Source organism: Glossina fuscipes, unplaced genomic scaffold (genome assembly GCF_014805625.2).
Source record: "Glossina fuscipes isolate IAEA_lab_2018 unplaced genomic scaffold, Yale_Gfus_2 116, whole genome shotgun sequence".
Classification (NCBI taxonomy): Eukaryota; Metazoa; Arthropoda; class Insecta; order Diptera; family Glossinidae; genus Glossina; species Glossina fuscipes.
Window position 1 is genome coordinate 994885 of NW_023998459.1, and position 18346 is coordinate 1013230.

Here is an 18346-nt window from a genome sequence, read left to right on the forward strand (position 1 = left end):
GACTGTTTAAATAGTACTCCACTTGCTATTGCGTGCATCTTTGGAACCGTTTTTTGTGATGTACGCATGCGCAAAATAAAATAATGGCTATTATATTACAAAAATATATTGATAACTTACTTTTAACTTGCTTCAATTTTAATACCGTTTTCTTTCTTTTTTTCACACTGTAATTAGTTGTTCTCAACCTTAAACTTATTTTATAGACGTAATCTGGTATTGTGACCGATCATTATTGATAAAGGCTTGCTAGTACTTTTTCTCGTCACAGTTTTTGTGACCCTGTTTCAAATTTTGTTTACGAACCAATACAAGTAATAATCACAATAAAACTCTGGTCAATCAATTTTGCGTTAAAACGGGGTTGTTAAATTTTGCAATTTACAGATTGAATAGTCACAAATCCTTACAATTAATCAACGAGTTGTACAGCTCTTGAAACTGATGATTAATGCATGTGGTATAATTTTCGTCCTCTATATAGTATTCGGTAAAGATGATTTAGAAATCATACGGAACCGGCAGAATAAGACTTACGTTCTTTGTTTACGGCTGGCACTATTGTTTTTATCCGCAAAGCAAAAACTTGACTACAGAACTAAGCCAACTTTTTCTTTGGATCATGGATCCTATCAAATATTTATGGAAATAAATTATAAAATTTCAATGAGTACAGCGTCGCAGTTTCAAGTGCTGTAAAATAAATTCGCAGATTAATTGCAAGTGTAAACTTTGATAAAATTTCTTTGCCTTTTAACATGAATGCGGTAGTTTGCGGTAATTTGCACAACTTAGCAACCCTGTTTTGTTATAGAATTGATAATGGAGACTTTCATTGTGACTATTTCTATGCAATACGAGATTTGATATAAGGTCACAAAAACTATGACAAGAAAAATCTTTCTCAAACCCTCATGAATAGTGATCGGTCACAACAACGGACTAAGGCTTGTAAGGTACTTTTAAGGTTGAAACTCACAAATCGAGGTGTCAGCAAAAAAAAAAGAATCTAAAAAATGGAGCAAGTTAAAAGTAACTTATTAATATATTCTTATAACTTAAAAACTAACATATCAATTTGCGCGTGCGTAGACAAAAAAAAAAGCTACCAAAGATGCACCCAGGAGCAATTGGAGTGTTATGTAACGTTTGCTGAAAAATATCCAGGATTTTTACAAAACAAGGTAAATTCAGCAAATCCGCAGCAGATGAAAAAACTATGGGAAGAATTGACTAAACATTTAAACGATATGAATGGTCCTACCAGAAGTATACAAAAGTGGAAAGAGGTATATACACAGAAATGTGTTTTTTTTTTTATAATTATATAATTTTTATTTTTCAGACATTAAAGCATTGGAGAAATCAGCTAAGATCCCGGGCTCGCAAGGGTAAAATTTCGTTAAACTCGATAGAGGGAAGACAACTGAGAAATTATAATAAAATGGCAATGTTTGAGGAACGGGCTTTGGCGGCATTTGGAGCGATTGCCATTAAGGGGCGGCCAAGTGTCCGATGTACGGACGTGAAAAGCCCAATAGAGGTAATATTTTACTGCTGTTTTGGTTTTATATCCAGTATACATTTGTTTGTCAATATAGTGCGCTCAAAATGTTAAGAGTATGAAGGAAACACTGTACACAAAGCAAGAAACAATTTCACCAGAAAAAAATTACGTAAAGCAAGAGGTAAACGACACCACACCAGAGTCAAACAGCTGTCAAAGATGCACCCAAGAGCAATTGGAATATTACGTGACGTATGTTGAAAAAAATCCGGGAGTTTTACAAAACAAGATAAGTTCAGCAAATCCCCGCCAGACGAAAGAACTGTGGGAGGAACTTGCTGGGAATCTAAACGATCTGACAGGACCGACCAGGAATACACAAAAGTGGAAAGAAGTAAGTATACACAAATGCATTTTTTTGTTATGATGTCATTTTTATTTTCCAGACATTAAACAATCAATTGCGGTCGAGAGTCCGAAAGAATAAAATTTTATTGAGAAGTAAAGGCGGTCAGCCCTTAAGAAAGTTTAATAAAATGACAAGGTTTGAGGAAAGAGCTCTGGCGACGTTTGGGGCAATTGCTGCCGATGGGCTCTCAAGCCTTCCATCTATTAGGATGGAAACTTCGTCGAAGGTAAGATGTTACTTATATTTTGTTTTCAACTTTATTAAGCATTTGTTTTATCTATTATAGCGCGTTCAAGATATCGGAGATATGAAGGAAATGACGGAAACAACGCAAGAAACACATGGCATCGAGCCAAAATCAAACGACATAAAGCAAGGGATATATAACTTCACACAAGAGACGCTTGATATCGCACCGAAAACACATAACATTAAACAAGAGACCTATGAAACCGCACCCGAGACACGTGACATTTCATCACAGACAAAGCGCACATGTAATAAGAGCAATACCAAACAAAGAATGTATAGTGCTATAAACAGTCTGAGAGCAAGTATTGAACAAAGAGATGAACGCGAACGAAGATTTTGGGAAGATCACCTAACAGTACAACAAGCCTTGGTAGGGGCTATTAAAGACCTCACCAAAGCTCTAAACAAATCGATATAAGTTGTTAAAACCAAACAAAAAAATATAAAATAATTATTTTTAAATGAAATTTTTCAAATGTTTTTATGAATTTTATTTTTTATAAATAAATAAATTTTTCTTTAACATGCAATCACAACCTGTCACTTTTAATCTTCTTATTGCAACCTACTGCTGTTGGTTTCGTGAAATCTATTTTAACATTTATTCCGCTTTTTAAAAGAATATTATTTGAAATGCAAGCCAAATGAAATACATAAGCCGCATTTCTGTGATCACAAATTCAAATGCTTGTCTTAAACAAACACCTAAATTTCAGAAAGTAGAGTAGCAATACTTCCGGTGCTTACATTGCTCAGGTTCGTAATAAATATTTCAGAGTTTTTAAAAATACATACAAAAATACAAACGAAATGAAGTGAAACTGTAAATGAAAAATTGAACAAATAAATAACTTCAGCTTATTTGAGCATAAAAAGGGATTCGCTTAAAGGTGAACAAAGCTGTTCACCAAAAAGTTCATTGTTTACCAAAAAGTATTTAAGACATCAACTGAGAAATATGCACGCTCGAAAAGTAAATTCAAAATTTTAAAATAATTTGTCAAATACTAAACGTCTTTTTTGGGTTCATTTATTAAGTGAACACTTTTTTTGCATTACATCATTTTAGTACAATTTAACTATACGTCGTTTATCCATAAACTAAATGATACTAAGTAAATGTTTATCATTTATCACTTTAGGTATTGTTGTGCACTAATAAACAGGATGATATTTTATGATTTTTTTACTTAGGTGAAAGGCACACATATACGTTTCGCTAAAGAGGAAAAAAATGTTAATAAAAACTTTAAAAAGGGGATTTAGATGCCAAGAGTTCGTACGTATAATTTGACTGCACAACTGCCACATCATTTTCGGTCCTAGAGCAAAGAGTGCCAGCTTGTGTCAAATACCGATTTATTTAAATCCATGGAAGGCCTCTTCCTAAACCTTTTATATGATGTTGAACCGCCCTGAGGCTCCTAAACAAATGTATCACTTGTTTGGGATTGAAGCAGGAAAAATGACAAAATTTGCACAAATAATTGTAATTGTCTAAGTCCTAGCGTGCTGCCGAAAAGGATAACATTTTGCAAAAATGAGATAAAATAGAGCGATAGGACCACGCTTATATTTACACCCTATTTGAATGCCTCGCTTTAATAAAGTTAAAAATGTCGTTGAACTGTCCTTTTTTTACTTCTTTACTTTTTTGTTCTTCTTCTTGTTCTTTACTTCTTCACACTACTTTAATAGAGATTGTGCGTTTAACATATGATTTCAAACAAGACTTTGTTTCTCCTTCCTCCTTACCTTTAATTGCTTGACGAAAATTCGTGGTACTTTTGACACTTGCGTACAAAAAAAAAAACAGCTAATGGTTAAGTCGAACTTGCATTTGCTGTAAATATTTTGTACTTTTGAGAAATCTGATTCTCCATTCAACATATCAAAAAAAAAAAAAAAATTTGATTTGAGAACATCTGTTTTGAAGGAAAAGAATTTTTCATTCGCAGTTGAGATGTAGGTACGGCGAGAGAAATTCAACAGAAGAACTAGCTTCGGAAGTGGCAAACTGTTGCTTCGATTGAAGATAAAAGTTCAACACTTCACTTGCGAATAAGTCTTAGCAGAAATAAAATGTTAACCGATTCTACTTAAACCTACCTTTAATAGTCTGTACCGAACGCGACAGAATAATTCTCAGAAAATATTGCGTTTGGACTTCTACGCTCTTGTGCGGTATGGTCCAATTTATTTACGGAGAGATCTTGCTATAGTTGTGGCACAACGCTGGCGACTGCATTAATAAATTCATTCGGTGACAGAATTATGAAGAATATACAAGTGGTATTAAAAGTTTTCGACTGGATGCCCTATGCTGCAAATATAGAAATGACTTTCGAAACAATAGTTAATGATGTCTTTTGTTGTAGTAGTGCTCATTAATTTTGGCTATTCTGGATCGCAAAACTTTATTTGTCTTGTATTAATATTGTCAGTAGTATCAATGCTTAGTTAATACATTCACTAAAAGGAAACTACTTCCTCTATGTCCGTTTCTATCGTATTTACTTATGTTTTCATTCTATCTAAGACCTAACTAAATCGTATACCAAACAGATATTCCTTTTGCTGAAAATTGCGTATAAGGAAATAATTTAAAAATCCAAAATAATACATATTTAGGGATTTTCTAAAATAAAATCAAAACTGGATATCTCGGGATGAATTTTCCGACTTAAGTTAAACATCGTGTTAAAAAAAAAAAAGTTTTTGTTTACTTTTGCTTTGTGACTAATTATTGTCTACTTCTACAGTTGATAGTGCGTTTCGACTGGCTTCGGCAACGAACGCCTACCAAATCTACTAGGTGATGGTGAGTACATAGATTCGTCTTCAGACTCTAAACTTCCACTTACATTTCTACTACCGCCTGTACAACAAAAACGATTTTGTGCCAAGCGTATACTTTTCGTTAAATCTATGATGTCTTGTGATTTTAATTCTACTTCTGCTATGCGTTCCATACGCTTCCACTGACGTATAGCCAATGTAAAAGCTTCTGATATATTTGTAGCTGCTTTCGAGGATGTCTCTATATAACTAACAACATGAAATTTTTCACACCATTGCTTTACCTCATCACTGGATATCTGTCTGCATTGGGAGGCTAAATCATTCTGAAATTGTTATATAAGAATTATTAAAGAAAAATACCAGAAATTTAAAACTACCTTATTTCCTACTACGATAAAAGGAAACCGTTCACTTTTTACGTTTACGTCAGCGTAATGCAGAAATTCTTCACGCCATTGTTTCAAACCACGAAAACTGTCGTGATCGTCGATTGCATAGCATAATAAACAAACATCCGAACCCCGATAAAACGGAGTACGCAAAGCACGAAAACGTTCTTGTCCTGCCGTATCCCAAATCTGCAAAGAAAAGTGCAAGAATTATTTGCTTTAACGAAACATAAACGAAACAATTTGACTTTTATCTTCACTGTCATTAGAGATATATCAACTGTTCTTGATCCACGTGACCGCCTCTAAAAATCAGTTGTGTTAGTGAGAGACGCCTGCTTACTCTCTACACCTTCAGATAGCGCTACTCGTCAGGAGAATGTAGAATCTAGGAAGGAATTTCGAAAATTTCCGTCGGATTTTTCTTACTCGATCGTCCGTGTACGTTTAGTAAGATGTTGAAAGGAAAGGATACAATTTTTCATTCCGTAGATAGTTTTTCGCCAATACTAACTTTATATTTTAATTTTTGAAAAAATCAGACCGGATAAAAAGATTTTATAAAGGTCATTTCAAATGGACCATCATTTTTTATTACGGAATACCATTTAAGAATTTTTCTTTAAGGATTTTGGGCATAAAATTAAATAACCATTTCGAATCGATACCATACGATTCGGTTGACTATTCCGATTCAGACTGATCGATAAAGTAGCAATAAAACATAGTCCCAAAGCGTTTAGTCTTCTCTTGGCCGCTATACGAGTAATTTTCCACTTTCTTGACAAAGTTTTTAAGTGCACTATCAAGAAGTGGGGGAATAATCTTTTTATCAAATTCAGAAAACCTGAAAAGTGTGATTTTCACATGTCTCTCCGCAACATTTTTAAGAAATAATTTATATGCTCGATTTTATTATTATTGATGAAATAAATTCTTAGACTAAAAGAAAGAAGGCATGGAACACTACCATCGCACGCTATCGGCTTTAATTTATAAAAGTGCATTAGACATTTAGCCCAGTAGCGTTAATAAAGTAATATATTGTATTGATATTCTGTTCTGTAGCTGATTTTAGAATTTCCATAGTATTAGTCGCTCCATATGCAAACCTTCTAGCCAAGGAAAACTTAACACTAAACCTACCATGCGCAGTCAAATGACCGTTTTTAAAATTTCGTTTAAAATTTCTCGCATATAACGTTACTGTATCATCATGTATCTTATTGACTTTTCCTAAAATATACATACAACCTATTTTTCAATTTTTACAACTTTTTTTAATGTGTACTTCCCGAAAACAAATGGTACCAAGTCTAGTCTACCACGAGCGGTCATTTGACCGTTTGAAAAATTTATGTTATTTACGACTATATTCTTCGATAATCGCGTTCTTGAAATTGTTTTACGAGTCTACAATATAATTGTAGATTAAAATCTAATCAATATGTCTACACTGTAGACAAGTGTGCGGTTAGAATTTTTTTCCTTGTTATTGGAACAAAGAACATAGCGTTTTTTGTACGACAGTACGGTCTTGCGATACGAACAGAGAGCATCAAAATTTCAGTGTGTAATAGAAATTATAATTATTTTATAATAAAAATTATTACGTGGTATAAGTGATAGTTTCGACAAACTCAACAGACTTGGTATGGTGGTATGATTTACATTTTTTTTGTTTTATTTCTGGTCTGAATATTTTTGCACCTTTTGATATATATTTTTATATTTTTATATTTTAGGTTTTACTTTATCATTTGTATATTCATCCCCAAACATGTCAAGACATTCGAGGAATATCAATTTATTAGATAAAATAAATAATATCGACGAGGATTGTTCGGAAGATGATCAAGAAGTTTACGATATTGATGATGATACTGCAGCAATACGGACGAAGAAAATATTTTGAATATACGAAGAGGACCAAAAAGAAACAGATTTATAGTTAGTTCCGAAAGTGAAAATGAGGAAGAGATTGAAACTGCTATGGATGGAACTGTTTGGAAAAAAATAAAAGAAGGATCTAACAGTGGAAGAACATCGATTTGTAATATTTTCAAGGAAATATCAGGACCGACAGGATACGCTAAATGAAATATTATGAAGGAGAGGATAGTCAAAACTGTTATAAACCAGGAGCATATCTTGCTATAGATGAACAATTGTTTCCTACAAAAGCACGTTATAGATTTACTCAATACATGCCCAACAAACCGGACAAATTTGGCATAAAATTCAGGTTAGCTTCCGATATAAGCAGTAAATTTAAAGTAAACGGCTTTCCATATTTGGGAAAAGATGAAGGGAGAGAATCATCAATCCCACTTGGAAAGTTTATAACTTTGAAATTAGCAGAACCATATACGGGCCATGGGAGAAATATAACAGTTGAAAATTTTTTTACAAGCGCGTAAACTTCTAGCAAAGAGAACTACTCTTGTTGGAACTATCCGGAGAAGTAAGAGAGAGCTACCAAAATTAGCGAGGCAGGCAAAGGATAGTATGACACGCTTCTCAATAATATTATACAAATCGAAAGATTTTATTCTTACAATTTATAAAGCTAAACCAAATAAAAAAGTATTGTTACTTAGTTCAAGGCATTCATCCGTTGAAATTGAAAAAAATGACACCCGTATACCAGCGACAATTAGAGTTTATAATAGTACAAAATTCGGTGTAGATGTAACCGACCAAATGGCCAGAAAATATAGTGTAAAATCTAAATGTCAAAGGTGGCTTTTACAGGAATTTTTCAGTATCTTAGATTTAGCCGGGATAAATTCTTGGATTTCGTATAAAGAAACGAGGGGTGAGGAAATATCGAGGCAAGAGTTTTTATTTCAATTGACAGAAGAACTTGGGACGGAATATCAGAAAGAGAAACGGGTAAGCCAAGAATGCTCATCAAAAACAATAATAAACACAAACACTGTTTGCTCTGAACGAAGATCTTGTCAAATAAGATATTGTAAAGTCAACAAAACAAATAAAATTTGTATAAAATGTAAAAAATACGTATGCGGAAAATGTGCAATACAAAATGCTGTAATTTGTAAAAAATGTGATGAAAATGCATAAAAGTAAATAAAACATACAACATCGAAAAACGGGGAACGAGTTTTTATTGTAGCCTCAGAAAAATATTTTGTTTACTGTCTGCTTTAATATGTTTTTTTTGAAACGGTCATTTGACCGCTCATGGTAGGAATAGGTATACATGACATGTCGGTAGGTTAAGTGTCAAGGCAGTCGCAAAGAAGGTGATTTATAGTGAGAATTTGTCTACAATTTGCAGATTGGGGAGGAAGACTTCTTTAAGATCCATTGGTGAGTTGCAATTGTATGGTCAAGGCGAATTTTCGAAAAGGTTTGGACCTTGATTTTCTCAACACTTGTTAGATATAAAGGTGGAATTCATTGGGGGTTAATAGAAGAGTAGTCCTGATGATGGTATTGTAGATTTCCTTCTGTAATTTTCTCATTAACTTTTTTTCCAATCTATATTTGAAGATCCAACTTATCCATGATATCATCCATATTTAGAGGTGCAGAAGCAGCATATTTCGCCGCTCGATTAGCCTTCTCATTTCCCAATAAACCGATATAACAAAGCGTTTTAATTTTTTCGCAGGGTGTTGTAATGATATACCTTAATTTGTTGATGGTGTTCTATCTCGAAGTCGAAGGAGTCCATATAGCTTCCTAGAGAAACTAGGAGTAACAATCATGGTTTTTGGTTTGTCTTTACAAGACAGGTTCGCAGCATGAAAGTTGTAAAAGTTGAGGCACTTTCGCGAAATATGTGGCTTAGAAGAACCTGTCTGAAGCATGATCCACGGCACTAACAGGTGACAGACCAGAAGATTTTGAGCCATCTGTATACAAAAGGTTCCAACCGTTACTCTCCAGAACGTGGATTTTTCTGTTATTAGATTCCTGAAGACGTCTTTCTTGTGCATAGAGAGCGAAATGTCAGAAGAGTAGTCTTTTAAAATCCATGGAGGTTTAAGACCGAACTAGCGGAAAATTTTTAAGGAAATGTTCAATTCCTTTACGATGTAAAAACAATGGTCAATTGCAGATGGTGACTTTCGAATTTTCTTGGAAATAATAATCCTTCTCACATCTTCATCAAAAATGGATTTTTTTCAATTGAAGAACTTGGGAACGGTTTCGGCTTTTAACGCATAGTCTATTTTCTAAAGCTGGGAGACCAGTGTCAATTATATTGTTGATGGGCGCCGTTCGAAAAGCATAACAACTTGCTTCAAGAGCTTGGTTATAGACCAGTTTAAGGATGTTGATATTAAATTTGCATATATTATTAAAGCATCGTAAATATTGTTTAAAATAAGCATTTCGGTAAGATAGGCAGTAGTGTTAATGTGCGTATGGCATTTCCAAGCAACGTATTGTATGAAATTCACCCTTGTTAGAATGGAATTTTTTAGCCGAAGGCAGTGCGTTTACCAACGATATTTGTTGATGTTGCTCCACTTCGAACTCGAAGGATTCCGTATAGCTTTTAATGCAGATAAACTATCAGTACAAACGACGGCTTTGAGTTTGTTTTTATGCTCGATTTTAAACGTTCTGTATACATTAAATTACTTTTTTGTTTATTGAAAATCCAATTATATTGTATATGAAAATCCAACCGTACCAAAAGTACACATGTATACAGCAAAAAATAGAACATCGGCTTTAAATTTGGTAAAAACGTTCCTCGACATCTCCTTGTTTCTAATCAAATTTTTGACGATCTTACAATAAGTGTATTAAGTTGGTCAGCGTGTAAAGCCTACCGTGCCGCCAAGCTATCCACACAGGGGGTATACTTACCGTCCTGACGAATGATCTACGCATATCACAAATCTCAGATTCGCAATAGATTCCAATGTTTCTCGCTGACATAATATAGGGAGAGGGGGAAAGTAATATTTTACTCGAAACTAGAAGTTAGTGCAGAAACCCTCCTACCTAAACGAAATTGCGTATTCGATCGATTTTCATTCAGCACCGATACGACCGAAGTTACGGTGTTGTATTCGACTTGTATTACTTGTGTGTGCCAAGGCACATATTAAGTGTAGATGTACATGACACATGATGATCCTAATATTACGCTTACATATACGCTTATAGAAACAGGAATGTATGAAATGTTAAGCCTTATAAAATTGTAATGGAAAACTTGCTAGTTTTATACACTGTACCACTTATACAAGGTATGTTACGTTAGTGCAGTCGTACGTAACACACAGAAACGCTTATGATAGACCCATCTTTTGTTATACCAATCGATTGAGAATCATAATTTGAATTCACCAAAGCCTGTCCGTCCCTCTATCTGATGTATGTCCATGTAAATTTTGTGTTCAAGCTACAGGTTGCAATTTTTGAGATATTGCAATGAAATTTGGTACAATGTTTCAACCCAAGGACGAATGTTATTGAAAATGGTTAAGATCCGTCCCCTTTTTCGACCATTCATCATATATCTCCCATTCTGAAAAGTCGTTATATGGAAAAAAATTGCAAACTTTCCACATTTCTCAGCAAAAGTAGCTAAGTATTTGGGAAATCTAAATTGGCATAAAAACTTTGAATCGGCTGGGCCAGTTTTTGAATCCCCTCATATAACGCAAACTGAAGTTCACACGACAGAAATGTATAATTTTCAATGCTTCATGAAGAAAATTGTACCGTTAATAGTAATTTAACATAAAGAAATTAAATATACCAAATTTGGACTTTTTCGGCATATTTTTTGGGTCCTACCCTTAGAAGGATTTTCACGAAAATTGGCCCTGGCAATAAAATTTAAGTAAAATATCTCAATTTCCAGCCTGTAGGCTATACTCTTCGCTATAGCCTACATGCGATATTTAATAAAACTTTTTAGCAGAAAGCTATGCGGATAAATCGCATATATTGCAAATCATATTTAATGCCACAAGAACGCAGAGATGATTGTATCAACTACATCGTTGCGATTCAGATTCTTTGACTTATTGAGTGCTTGTAAATTGCGATATCAATTTTCTTAGGCTAAATTTATTCCACTATTCATGCTGACGTAAGGGTACACAATATATGGCGCCTATACACATTTTTGAACCTCGTTTGACAATTTTAGTATAATAATTTTTGCAAATTAAATGAACTTTGATATTAAGTTAGTGACTGAGTGGTTTATTTGATATACCAAGTATTATAGGAAAATAGTCAATGCAATAAATACCTTGTTCATTTTACCGAACATTGTGTGTGGCCAACATAAGAACAGGTTTTCATTAGTTTTGCGCGTCAGCTGATCGGAACCATTCTTCGCTGGCAATCATTTAAGCCAGGTTTCATACCGATGTATTGGATGAATCCTTTTTTTAAATGGTTTCAATTCTGCGTCGAATGAGAGGAGACAATGCTTCTTTACGAACTTGCTTTCATAGCAAAGAACATATTTTTAGAATTCTATAACAAATGTCACGTAATTATGTAAAAAGGGGCGAATTAATGAATTTGACTTAATATCTGGTATCTTTGTCAAAAAAATTGGTAACAAAATTTATTGATAAATTCTGAACGATTTCTAATATCCCTCCAATGCCATAAATGGAATGAGAAATTAACAGACTGTTAATCGTTAGGTAGCGGATATAGAATGTTTTTATGCAAATAAATGCTAAAAATATGCATTTTTGAACTTAGCTCAAACCAATTTGTTAAATTACTTTATATTGATCGTCGAATGTTTGCAGAAGATGACAGAAATTGCATTGGAAAAATTATTTCGTGTGGAAGTCGAAGATTCATCGGATTTTGGCAGAGATGGCTTTGAAAGAATTACGTGAAACACCAAAAAATGTATTAATTGGTTTAAAGCAGCTAAAGTATTTATTGGAAAGTTAGTTTTGATTTTTTGAGGAATTAGTGATAAATTTTATTTAAATATTCTCATATTCAAATTAGATGAAACCAATATTCCGAAGGATATGCCGAAGAATAATGAAAGATGGTTAATGAATTTTCTACGTTTATGTAAATTTTACCCAGAATCAGCTAAAGAGAAGGTAATATTTATTTTAAATTAATTATTTATTTTCCACATAAAATTGACATAATGTTGATATTGATATAATGGTATGTAACACTTTTGAGAAATGAAATTGTAATTGAAGTCAACTTCAATTAATACCGATAATGCCATCATTAGTCGTGATTTTATTCATATTTAATTATTACTTCCACTACCACGACTCTAAAATTATATAATTATTTCCCGCAAAACACAATTATTTCAATACTACATTATATCGTTCTTATGTATGTAAAACTCATTTTTTTATTACTTTCAGATCCTCCGTCATCTTGAATTAAAAAAGAAATTTTCAAATTTTTTAAAAAATTCTCAGATTATTGACTTAAAGGATTTTAAAGGAAAGAACTTCTTTTACGTTTTAAAACAAGAAGATTAATTAGGTCGACGAGTAATAATTCAAAAGATCGGTAATTCATTTTTGTAGTGTATTAAAACTGTTAAGACTGAATACGTCAAAGTATTACGATTCTACAGAGTATTGGAAAACAAGTAAAGTGGATAAATACGAATTATTAATATATTACGTTTGGAGCCTGATACACAAATAAATGGGATAGTTGTCAACATGGACACGAAAAATGTGAGCTTCTCGCAAATTTTACAAATGACGCCGAATTTTGCGAAAATGCTGACAGATTATCTATGTGCATATTTGCCATTACGTTTGAAAGCTTATCACATTATCAATAATCCAGCTAATGCTCAGCCGTTCATCAAATTGGCTATACAATTGTTAAACGGAAAATATCGCCAACGCGCACTGATCCACGGCGAAGATACGAAGGAGTTCCACCGTCACATAGCAGTTGATTGTTTACCTGAATGTTATGGAGGTTGCGGAAAAGACGTTGAGCTAGAGAGCAGTGAACTTTTTGACATCGCAAACGTGTATGCTAACGATTTTACAAAATTTCAAGAATGCAAACACATAGATTAATCCAAGGCAATTCTAAAAAGAATTTTAAATTTATGAAATTTCTTTAAAAAGATTTTTTACGATAATAAAACACCGGAGAAGGTCACGCTTGTTTACGTTGGTATCTTTTTCTGAAAGCCCATTAATAGAGCTAACGCATAAAAGCAAAAAGCTACAATTTTTCACATCCACTACCCTAGAAAATGATCGTAACACTTTTTATCCCGCCTAGCAGCTTTTAATTCACTATTTCTTATGCAGACAGCATAAGAACATTTAATTGACACTTTGGTATCAGCGGAAACCTCAAAGTATTAGGTTTTTTTTTTTTTGCAGTTGAAGGTGTTGTTCTTTAAACTTTACTTAAGCTTTTTGTTTAAAATTGTTTGCGACAAATACAGAGAAAAATTTGCGAATGAATAGACAGACAGATAAGAGTCTGAACCTTGCCTTGATTATCGAGCGAGTCAATTTGACTCACTTACGGTTTTACTACTATATACTTAGAGAAGTCAAACAATTTTTTTTAAAAATATGTGTAGGTTTTTCAAAAAATTACGAAATGCACTGACTCTTCCCCTCCCCACTCATTAAATATTTTCTAAGAAGGACAAATTCTAAAAATCGCAAAACCAAATACAGATTCATGATGCTTTACCTGCCCATACTGCTGGCGTCTGCCGAAAATTATAACAGCCGGTCCCAGAACACTTCCAGGTAAAAGGAAATTAGCATGAAATTATCACAATAATTAATTTTGGAGATTAATGATAAAGAATTTCTTTTTTCTGAAAGTTAGGTATCGGCAAAGGAATTATGCGGAAGACAAAACCTATCAAGTCAAGACAGTTGAATCTTATTATGAAAATAAGTAAGTAAATAGTTTAGTTCTATCGCTATAATGGTAAAAAATCTACGAAATATTGAATTGTGAAAAAAGCTGACGCGAATAAGCGAAAACGAATCAGATGTATCTCATTCGGTTTCTAGAAAACGCAGACCTTGTTTTCTATCTGAAAGTGAACCAAGTGCCAGTCGTAGTGGTTATTATATAACTTCTAGCAAACAAAGAGTACGATATACCTCAGAGTTTGAAATCGAAAGTGATTTGGATCCCACAATGAAAAAATGTCAGCACAAAAAGTTGCTGATGGCACATCGTGAGAAACATTGAAAGATGACAGACGTACTGGAAAATTTCCCGCGCATGCTAAATTCAAAGGAGTCCCACGGCCAACCTCCTATACCGAAGGAAATATTAAACAAGCTTTGCGTAGCTTAAATTTTCAGGCAGTAGTGATAGTAAAATAGAAAACGTTCTACTTTTCTTTTAAACAAACAATTTGTTTTATAAACAAACGAACAATGGAAATATTTATTTGTTTTGAACGTTGAAATTTAATTATGAGAATATTTCTTTTCTATGATTATGACGCTGCGTTAATTAATCGACATAATATTTGTCGTATTTGAAGCTTAATTCATGTCAAGCGTATTTCATTAAAATTCATTACATATACGATTTTTTCCCCTCAACGACTTTAAAAATCAAATCAAAGTTATTATTAAGTAACTAAAAAAATTGTTTTTCTTTTTTGTTGAAAAAATTAAGAAAAAGTTTCTTTGGTATCCATCATCTAAACAAAATTACATTACATACATTATAGGATGATGGTGACCGTTTTTACACTGGTCGTCAAGTTAGTTCTCAGAAACGCATGTACCATGTTTTATACTAATATCTCCTGTAAACCGTAGCAAGCCCCTTTTTGTCTGCTACGGGACTGGCCGTGGCAAATTTCAGCCATTTTCAAACTCGCCCTATAGTACCATACTACCAGAATGTATATCATTTTTGCCTTTATCTTGGAATAGGAGTGTTCGAAATAAGGACGACTTGAGAATATTGTGCCAGTGGAAAATATGTTTATTTTACGCGGATTAGAAATATAAATATGTAGAAATATATATGATATATATAAAGAAATATAAATATGTATATATTTATTTATATTTTCTTATGTTATATAGTATTCTATTTATTCTAAGAAATAAAAATGTATATACATATATATTTCTAAATAGTCCAAACTGAGACGGCAAATCTAGTAAATCATCGTCGTTCGGTGATGGATATAAAAAGGAATGAAGTAATACTTTATATAAAGAAACTCAAAAACGAATTGTTGTTATGAAATGTTTAGTATTTCCATATATCAGACAGAAATAGAAGAGGATTTAAGTGAAACCGATTAATTGACATTCTTATATAAATTAGCGGGGATCTTGATATGAGATCGTTGAACGAAGCATAAACATAATTTAATAACTTCAGATATGGCTCATGATCTTATCTTTTCGAAATTATAATTGCTGTTCTTATATTCTTTAATAGGGTTGAAGCTTTAAAAAAAAGGCATGCAGCACTCGTTAAGATCTCTTTTCTTTCTAACAGCGTCCCAATCCACTGACCGAATGCTAAGCCATATACAAATGTTCCACAATACATCTAATTGGAATTTCTGGTGTTATCACAGCTATTGTACGTACCAGACTCATAGATACTTTTTTCATTGAATGAAGACTTATCACTCACCTGCAATGTATACTTTTCACCATCGACGCTAAAGTCTTTGTTCATAAACTCTACACCGATTGTATGAAAATTATTTTCATCATAGCGGTTTGACACAAAGCGATTCATTAAGCATGATTTACCAACACCCCCATCGCCTAAGATAACAACTTTTAATAAAGTACTTTTGTTGGGGGGGCGCATATTCATCTTGACTAGGTGTCAATCAGAGAGTAGCACTAACTAAAATAGGTGAGAAAATAATGGTAATTTTAACCTAGGTGTGGTGTGTCAGCATAGTTTAAATCTGTAACAAACGCAACATTTTTGATGCACATAAACGGCATTTCAGCATTTCAGTAAAATTAGATACAGTACTCTTTTCTCGTTTTATTTTTATTACACTTTTTTACAATCTTTTCGCTTGCTTCTGCTATCACTTTAAATGGTTTTTTGTACCATTAATTTCAAATTTCCGGAAAAAACCAAAATACATTCATTTTTAGTGTTCGTATGAAAATGCTTAGCACATAAGCAACAAACTATTTAATAAAAGACGTAAATTGATGGACGTATTGTAACTGCATACGAATATACACAGATCCACACAGATGCTCTTACGAGCATAAATTCTCGGGTAGAAACATACACACTCTAGAAAGAAAAAAATATTTTACATACTTTGTGCATTTATAAAAACGCAAACTTATTCTTTTTTTTTTCGTTAACTTCTCCTTATAAAACACAGAGATGACAATAAAATCCACAGTTATTGATTTGTTGAATAGCAGAAGAAGAAGAACGCATAAAACACGTCTGTAATTATACAACTGAAACACCTGATTCCTAAACATATGTTTAAGCAAATTTCCTTCATTGTGTTTCAGTAAGCGCGATTAAAGCATTGCAACTTTTCAGAGTGAAAAAGAAGTTCTGTTACTTATTTATACATCTTTATATATATATATATTTTAGGTATTTTTATAATTATTATGTATTATTTCATTGTTAACATTTGCATTATTCTTATATTATTAGAATTAATATACGAATAATGACATTTAGAAAAGCGTGCATAGTATAGAAATGTTATAGAGCTCAAATCTGTTCAAAACAGATATCTGTTTAAAATTGCTGCAAATGAATTGCAAAATTGGCCATATTAAATTAAAGCATTTTTTATAACAGTATATAAAATGTACCGCTTCAACGATATAGGTCATTAAAAAATAACTACAAAAACTCTTGACCAGTTACAACCCTTGAATCCACCTAAATATGTCGGCCTGTTCGATAACATTCCTTCATTAGCAAAAATGCAGATGTTGTCCGAAAATTTGCAAAATAATTCGGAATTGACTTAAACTTTTCAAAGGACACGCCTACAACGCCCACATCTATCTGTGACAAAAAGTTAAATTTTGCAAATAGAAGAAATCTACTACGCCTGCTGCATAATATAGAGCATGGGGATATTGCCCTTTTGTTTTTTTTGGGCATGAGAGATCCGATCCCGACCGAATTTAATTTTCTTAATAGTTATATTTGTTTTCCTGAAAATTTGTGGAAAATTACATATAAAGTAATTTGCCACTAATTTTAGTATTTAAAATTTGTTTCCGCCTATGAATTCCTAACATTCTCAAGTTATCTATGACATTTGTGATTTCGGCTTTTGTATGTTTTTTCGGCTTAATAGCAGAAATACAAAGAAGTCTAATAATTTCTCCTTATGTACTGTAAAATTTCTCCCTGTGTGAAAAAATCAATACTTTTCATTGTGGTTTCCACCATTATCCCATTGTTCAACCGTCGTCGTTCAATCGTCATGAACCCTCTCATGTCTTCTTTTATTTTCGAATATTCTCTTTATGATATCCTGGTTAAATTGAGTTTTTCTTTAGGAGACTCTTTGGTATATTTTAAAAGAAATATATGTCATATATGGTAGCTAGTATAATGTCTGTGATATCTCAAAATAATTTTAATGTTTCCTTTAGGGGTCGTTACCGTAAAAAAGCAGACCAGAGCATTTGATGCCGTATTGCGCAACAGCGGATACTTACATTGATGACACCTGTAAAGATTGTATGATTGTGACTGAGTCCGGACACAAACCAAAATGTCAAATGAAGTATTTAGGGTGCCATCGAGTAACGATTGATACTTGCGCTACCCTAGGAGATTTTTTGCAAATGGGTTTTCCACTCAATCATTTTACGCATGTGCTAATTGATGAAGCCGGCCGGTACACAGAAACTGAAATTATTGTTGCTGTTGTTCAAGTTTCAAAAGAGCGTGGCCAGGTAACCCTTGCTGGGGATCCCTATCAATTGCAAGCAGTCGTTATTAACAGATATGCTTGTGAACGCCGTTTTTCGCGAT

The 18346-nt window shown here is 33.1% G+C and overlaps 3 protein-coding genes across 5 annotated transcripts; 2 read left to right on the top strand and 1 right to left on the bottom strand.

Annotated features, from left to right (window-relative positions):
* The first annotated feature begins 707 nt into the window (after window positions 1-707).
* LOC119640232 lies at window positions 708-2604 on the top strand. Its single transcript, XM_038038119.1, has 6 exons — window positions 708-1032; window positions 1093-1289; window positions 1346-1543; window positions 1602-1901; window positions 1954-2142; window positions 2203-2604. Exons 1-6 carry the CDS (start codon window positions 1017-1019, stop codon window positions 2584-2586), a joined length of 1284 nt encoding a protein of 427 aa, XP_037894047.1. The 5' UTR covers window positions 708-1016; the 3' UTR covers window positions 2587-2604.
* A 767-nt stretch (window positions 2605-3371) lies between these two features.
* Window positions 3372-16720, bottom strand: LOC119640233 (ras-related protein Rab-9A). Of its 3 annotated transcripts, none has more exons than XM_038038122.1 (4): window positions 16643-16720; window positions 15983-16204; window positions 5348-5548; window positions 3372-5293 (listed from the first exon to the last, which is right to left on the bottom strand). In XM_038038122.1, the coding sequence occupies exons 2-4, from the start codon at window positions 16169-16171 to the stop codon at window positions 4925-4927; spliced, it is 759 nt and encodes a 252-aa protein (XP_037894050.1). In that variant the 5' UTR covers window positions 16172-16204; window positions 16643-16720; the 3' UTR covers window positions 3372-4924. The 3 variants fall into 3 exon arrangements, with proteins under 3 accessions (XP_037894050.1, XP_037894049.1, XP_037894048.1); XM_038038121.1 differs by lacking the exon at window positions 16643-16720 and adding an exon at window positions 16285-16620; XM_038038120.1 differs by lacking the exon at window positions 16643-16720 and having other exon boundaries at window positions 15983-16620.
* Window positions 12071-12858, top strand: LOC119640234. Its single transcript, XM_038038123.1, has 3 exons — window positions 12071-12275; window positions 12341-12441; window positions 12727-12858. Exons 1-3 carry the CDS (start codon window positions 12200-12202, stop codon window positions 12844-12846), a joined length of 297 nt encoding a protein of 98 aa, XP_037894051.1. The 5' UTR covers window positions 12071-12199; the 3' UTR covers window positions 12847-12858.
* Window positions 16721-18346: the final 1626 nt, after the last annotated feature.

What these genes read in the sequence shown, in the direction of transcription:
- LOC119640232 (XM_038038119.1), top strand. An exon ending in ATACACAAAAGTGGAAAGAA is followed by an intron (nt 1,902 to 1,953) that starts GTAAGTATACAC and finishes TTTATTTTCCAG; the next exon opens with ACATTAAACAATCAATTGCG. An exon ending in GGATGGAAACTTCGTCGAAG is followed by an intron (nt 2,143 to 2,202) that starts GTAAGATGTTAC and finishes TATCTATTATAG; the next exon opens with CGCGTTCAAGATATCGGAGA.
- LOC119640234 (XM_038038123.1), top strand. Translation starts at nt 12,200, where the DNA reads ATGGCTTTGAAAGAATTACGTGAAACACCAAAAAATGTATTAATTGGT. An exon ending in GCTAAAGTATTTATTGGAAA is followed by an intron (nt 12,276 to 12,340) that starts GTTAGTTTTGAT and finishes TATTCAAATTAG; the next exon opens with ATGAAACCAATATTCCGAAG. An exon ending in CAGAATCAGCTAAAGAGAAG is followed by an intron (nt 12,442 to 12,726) that starts GTAATATTTATT and finishes TATTACTTTCAG; the next exon opens with ATCCTCCGTCATCTTGAATT.
- LOC119640233 (XM_038038122.1), bottom strand. Translation starts at nt 16,171, where the DNA reads ATGAATATGCGCCCCCCCAACAAAAGTACTTTATTAAAAGTTGTTATC. An exon ending in GTGAAAAGTATACATTGCAG is followed by an intron (nt 5,549 to 15,982) that starts GTGAGTGATAAG and finishes TTTTCTTTGCAG; the next exon opens with ATTTGGGATACGGCAGGACA. An exon ending in TTATCGTAGTAGGAAATAAG is followed by an intron (nt 5,294 to 5,347) that starts GTAGTTTTAAAT and finishes TAACAATTTCAG; the next exon opens with AATGATTTAGCCTCCCAATG.